At 42.4% G+C, this 6,360-nt stretch overlaps 1 protein-coding gene across 2 annotated transcripts; it reads right to left on the reverse strand.

Annotated features, from left to right (window-relative positions):
* Positions 1-53: 53 nt before the first annotated feature.
* On the reverse strand, positions 54-5,577 carry pou1f1 (POU class 1 homeobox 1). Of its 2 annotated transcripts, none has more exons than XM_027009588.3 (7): positions 5,383-5,577; positions 3,333-3,482; positions 2,914-3,012; positions 1,641-1,880; positions 1,213-1,377; positions 955-1,015; positions 54-864 (listed from the first exon to the last, which is right to left on the reverse strand). In XM_027009588.3, the coding sequence occupies exons 1-7, from the start codon at positions 5,522-5,524 to the stop codon at positions 657-659; spliced, it is 1,065 nt and encodes a 354-aa protein (XP_026865389.2). In that variant the 5' UTR covers positions 5,525-5,577; the 3' UTR covers positions 54-656. The 2 variants fall into 2 exon arrangements, with proteins under 2 accessions (XP_026865389.2, XP_035379445.1); XM_035523552.2 differs by having other exon boundaries at positions 2,914-3,039.
* Between the last annotated feature and the right edge of the window lie 783 nt (positions 5,578-6,360).

Below are 6,360 nucleotides of genomic sequence, written 5' to 3' on the forward strand. Positions count from 1 at the left end.
TGCAGGTTGTTGTACTTGCCAGTGTGACTTATGAATAAAGTACTGCATTTTATTTATCATGCATTCATTTATTTCAGTTTTGTCATTACAGAGGACAATATCACCAGTGTGCTTTTAGATTTATTTTGTGTTTATTTGGGGTTTTAAGAGAAGTAGGATTAGTTATAGTGTAATGAATACACATTACAGTGGAGAAACAGCACTTCATAATAATGCTTTATTCTGCATCTTGACTCAATATATTAAGTTTAAATTTTATTGTAAAAATCTGACCTGAATATATTAATTTAAATAACTCATTACATCAAACTTATTTTTCAGGCACTTGGAGGAATAATCTCTTTAAAATGATTTTGCAGAGTACTATACATACTGTATAAGACTCAGAATAAGTATTTAACAAAAACTCCAACATAGTCCAACTGTATATTATTAACATAATTTCAATTTTGCACGTATTCTTTGTATCAGTTACTTCCAAATATACAAAGAGTACTGCATGGGAAACAGGACTATCTGAACCTCAAGATACTCCACTCCATACACAAGAGTGTCTGCCTCTTCGACTAACGCCAAGTTACTTTGTGGTTTTAAGTGGCAAAAAGCTACCAGAACCTGAACAGAGTGTTTTAATAGCATAAGGACTTCCAGCGGCTCTACCTGCAGGTGGGAGTGTCTTTGGTGATGAGTGAACTGTGGTGAAGGCTGGTCTTGACCCGCTTCTCCCTCTGCCTGCGGTTGCAGAACCAAACACGCACCACCTCTTTCTCCAGGTGAAGACCCTCCGCCATGCGCACAATTTCCTGCGATGACGGCTTACTCTTCTCAACGAAGTTTCTCTCCAGCGCCTCCTTTGCCCCCAGACTGAGGAAGTGAATTCAATTTGCATTTATTTTGAATCGCATTCAGAAATAATGAGCGATCTCGAGGATGCGTGGTTGCATGTTGTCACACCTAATGGTTGTTCTTCGCTTCCGTTTGCGTTCTTGCATTCCCATTTTGTCATTGAATAGAGCTGTGGAAAGAACACAGCGGTGCACAAGTTTCCTGCATGTCCTAATCATATCTTGTACCAACGTATATCTCCTTTATTCATTATCCTCAGGTTTTTATATAGATACAGTAAGCATATTTACTCCGAAAGGAACGCAACTATAACGACCATGTAATGCACAAGATGCGACTGAACGCGCTCTGCTGTGGGCTTCTCACCCCCGGCCTGCTCTGCTTCCTCAAGCCACTTGGCCAGAATAGATTTGAGCTTGCAAGCATTTTTGAAACTGAGCTGTAGGTTTTCAAAGCGACAGATGGTGGTCTGACTGAACTCGGAGCCATGCACAGCTGCCAGCGCCTCTCCAACATTAGTCTGAGTGTAACCTGTTAATAACAAAACAGAGTTGGCATGTTCCCCTGCTGAGTCTTTATGTCACACTATATTGAGGAATTTTTACTTCTGATTCAACACATTTTGTGTGTGATGTGTGAGGTTAATTTTCAAATGAAACACATTAATAAATACACACAAAAAAATTAATCGACAAATCAATGCCAACCATAGGGTAGGCTAAAAGGTTTTTTTTTTTTCACTATAATTAGTTGCTATCTTCAAAAACAAAGCTAGAACGAGAACTAGGTCAAACCCAGTTTGATCCTCCTCAGTTTGAAGTCATTGGCAAACTTCTCCAGCTCGCGGATCTGTGGTGAGTCCATGTCCGGCGGTTCCTCCGGGGGGCGACTTTTCCTGCGCAGCTCCTGCTTGATGTCCCCCAGCGTGGGCTCGTCTGTGAACAGGGCCTGGGGCAGCGGAGGGAAAGTGTGCGCCAGAGGGCCCCCGCCCAGACTGTGCTCAGGGAACTTATACAGGCAAGGAGCCAGCGCACCTTTGGGGCAAGAGGGGTAGAATAAAGGACTATATCCAAAACTGCATGCTCACATACTAAAAAGTACAAATAAACAGTTACATTTTTTTGTCTGCCAACTGTCCTCACAAAGGTAACATTTGATATACAATATGTTGATTCGACCAAAATATGCGCAAGCTATTAGCTCACGCACTAACAGTACATGCTCCTAAAATGGTAACATGGCACGTTTGTAGCTTGTAGTTTTGGAATGAGGACATGATGTGGGCTCACTGCTAGACCACATGTTATACATTACGGCATTTTAGAGTGTGCTGCATTATTTAACATCTGCTGAGAAAATGAGGTCACTAGCAATGCCCTACAACAATTCTGAGAATTAAACATTAGGCCACATGCTAGCCAATTAGTGAAAAATCAAGTGAAACATACTTTGTTAGTCTTCTAAGGTTGGCACAAAAATCAGGTTTGTGTCTCCCCCTTGTGTTTGAATTTATTTCCTGCAATTTGCTCACGTTTAATCTTTTTTTTCTTTTTTTTTTTCCTACGGCTAGACGGACATTTCTGAGCCAACCCATCGTAGGTAGAAAGAGTGTATACTATATGCTCAATCACTGACAAAACATGTCTTTACCATGTTTACGGCATTAGAATGTGAGCTTTTACCCGATAAAAACAGAGACATAGATTTTCATAGATAACTGTTCTGGCCTGAGCATCTTCTATGTAATATCACACTCCTCATGTTAAGGCTTCACTGTTATTATTATTCTATTATTTCTACAGACACCAGGGGGAGTATGTTCACACTTAGTCCATATGAGTGTGTAAATATTTGTCAAAACCACCTTTACATTCATTTCAGTAAAGGAGGCCATTTGTTTGGGATAACCATTTCAATGCTGTTTTTATACCCATTTTTAAAATCAGTTTCAATTTTAACTTTTGTGTGATAGCCCTACATGCCAGAACTGAATGTTTGTACTAGGAAGAGCTTGGCGCTGCCGCATGCGCGTGGGCATGGCCAGAGCTGTGTGCAGGAGCCCCGTACCTGGCAGGGAGCTGGCTCCATTCACCATGTTGGCATGTGGCACACTGCAGGTCTGCAAGATGCGGGTCTGAGAGATGCTGGCTGATAGCATTTCCTGTGCTGGGAACAAAAAGCCTATGCTTTTATCTTACACACACACACACACACACACACACACACACACACACACACACAGACATGCACACACATACACACATGCACATACACACACACACACACACACACACACACACACACACACACACACACACACACAGACATGCACACACATACACACATGCACATACACACACACACACACACACACACACACACACACACATATGCCCTCGATGAGCACTGATTGATGTCGCTCAAAGCAGTGAGTCACGTAGGTCCTTCTGAAGAACTGATGTAGCAGTGCAGGCGGATCAACCCACCTGCCATCATGCCGTAGGTGGTCTGCTGGTTGCTATAGTGACACGGGGGCATCGAGTAGTGCAGGCCAGCGGAGGCGCTGCTGAGGGCAGAGGTGGATAGATGCATGTGGGAGCGTTTGGACGACTGGACGAGGGGCAGAGCAGAGGGGACTGCAGACAGGAGCACAGCAGAGCACTCGTCAGCTTATCCAGCCCATCACAGAGCAGAGAGACAGAGAGAATGACAGGCAGACCTGGGAAATCTCAGGGCAGTAAAAAAGACCATCTGCCTGGCTGAGAGAGGAAAACAGAGGTGTGTGTCTTGCAGTCACATCTGTCAGCATTCACTACCACTGAGTTGCTTACACTAATGCTGGAAATATCTGTAATGAAATCTGAAGCTGCTATAATGAAATGATTATCAAAAACAAACCAACGTTTTCTTCAGAACATAGAGCAGCATAAAATGGCTTTGTTCAGTCCCCAGGAACTCCCACAGAGGCAGTCAGGGGACCAAGTGTTCATTCTCACGCTGTTAATTTACACTTATGCACATACTTTCAAATGTGTTTATTCAAAGGAATCCTCTGGGTCTTTAATCAGGAGATTTCCACCCAGAGCACGAGTGGAGGTCTGTTAAATTGAACCTCTTACCCATGACTTAGTAGAAATATTCCGCACTTCTTTTTATCTACGCCGTATGTGGAGTCACTCTGGGTATGAGCCCATCAGTCAGAAGCAGAGTGTTATTTGATCAGCACTGCTCTTTAGACCGCTCGGGGAGCAGGCATCCACACTCTCATGTCGCTCTTTTAATCGGGATGATTTGACATGCACTCGCAGGTGCACCCGCTTGAATTAAAACTGAGTTAAGTGAGCATTTGCGTATGAAAAGTATCGGCACTGCCCAGGGGAACGCTACATCACATCAGCTTGTTCAGCGCCAGTGTGCAATTGTACAGTTAAGTTATGGTTGTGTGCTAATATTTGTTCATTTGACAATGGGTGGATTGAAAAGTAATGTCTTCAATTCATTACAATTCTGAGAAAGGTTTATCCAAAGACTTCTTACATGTAAAACAGTGGTGCGATGAACAAATACTCATTTAGCTACCAACATGTCAATGTAATAACATGCCTAGTTGTGTAATTGCCCATGGGAAAGTAACAGCTGTGAAAGTGAAGCTTATTCCATGTATGCATCATGTTTATGTATTTAAACTAATTATTGTCATTCCAAGTTCTCTGCTGTCTTAGTTACTCAACATAACGTATTAAACTGCTTTAGGGACTTGTCAGAGAAATTCAGAGTTTATGTAATCCACAACAGAAGAACGGAGCCAAAATAGATCATCTGGGCAAAGGGAAAAGCCTTGAAATGAATGTAATCAAATGTAAACTCATAAATGGTAAACATTAAAATGAGCATCGCAGTAGTATGAACAGTCACAACATTCATGAGAGAGCTTAAACATGATAAACATCGAAACAAAGAAGAAGAGGACGATGAAGAGGAAGAGGTATGTGTGAGTGTGTGTGGTCAGTGGAAAGGTTAGGTCTTCAATGTGAGTAAGACAGAGTGATGAGAGAACCAAGAAAGAGTGGGGAGTATAACAAGTCTGAGCTGTAGGGTCACCATCTACAGAGAGTGACAGAAAGTCTCTCATTTTCTAATTCTCTCTTTCTTTCTGACTCTCTCTCTCTCTCTCTCTCTCTCTCTTTCTCTCTCTCTCTCATTCTCTCTATCCCTTTTTTTCTAGCTGCCAGGTTTCCTTTGGGGAAATTCAGAGAAAGCTATCACCATTGACACCTTGACTGCTCTGAGATTAAATTATAAAAGTTCTGGTCTTCTCCCTCTCAGGAGTATTCCATAAGACACAGTGTATACATTTTCCTTTTTATTCTATTCTCACAAGACTGGCTGACCCTGCCTGAGCAGGGCATGTGTGAAAGTCTCATTTCAACAACAAAAATTACATTAAAAATTAACAGGTCTCAAGACCAGTTCTTTTTTCGACCTTCCTTCAGTTCAGTAAGTGATGGTGAGAGAGCCGGAGAGTGGGAATGTTACCTGGGGGCACCATGCCACCAGCATGGCTGGAGACGGGCAGGCAGTCGGCGGCTCCAGTGTGATGCATGAGCAGGGGCAGGGCGGCAGAGTCCCCACTCAGGGAGCCGAAGGAGTCGCCTCCTCCGAAGGCCTGGCAGCTCATGACTGACAGTCTGTCCGCTTACCTCCACAGGTACTCACGCTGCATTACCCCTCTGGTGTGACACACGCATGGCGTGTGCAGGTATTTATACCTGACCCCCACCCAGATCTGCTCATCCATGTTAACACGTCCCTTCCCAGGGCTATTACCGTACTCTAGTGGGCCTCGGCAGCCTCCCAAAGCAAAGCCCTGGTAATTAGGGCAGAGAGGGGTAACTCGACACCCCCCATTACAAACTGCCCACCAGGTTTTAGGTAAGGCCTGTTGCTGCTGACACAAATCCACCGAGATTGTTTACAGGGTAAGGATGTGCAACAGCCAATTATGAAATGCCACAGAAAAGCTTAGATGTTTTCAAAATTGGACTTGTGTGTCATAAGTGCAAATAATTAACTAGCAACTAGAAAAACAATAGCTTCACATTAAAATACAAATATACAATTGTTTGCTTTATTATTATTATTACTATTATTAATATCAGAAGCATTGTGCACAATAATAATAATAATAATAATAACAGGAAGAAGAAGAAAAACAACAATAATAAATTGTTTGCTGTTTTGTTGCTAGAGTCTAAATCAGTACATTAAAAATCTCACACTTCTAGTCAAAGGTACCACTGAAGTATGTTAACTTAATTACTGCTAAAAAATTTAATGTGATTCAACTTAGTTCACATTTTCACTCAAATGGCAGTGAAACTACTTTTACGAATCATGTGTCACTGTCACAAGTTTAACTGCTGAAAATGTTCCTGAAGAAAAAAAGACCAGTCACTGAAACATGGTTTGACCAGGCTTTTTCAGTGTATACCCTGCCATCTGGTAAGTGGGGAT

The sequence above is a fragment of the Electrophorus electricus genome, chromosome 4 (assembly GCF_041902795.1).
Source record: "Electrophorus electricus isolate QZ-2024a chromosome 4, ASM4190279v1, whole genome shotgun sequence".
NCBI lineage: Eukaryota > Metazoa > Chordata > Actinopteri > Gymnotiformes > Gymnotidae > Electrophorus > Electrophorus electricus.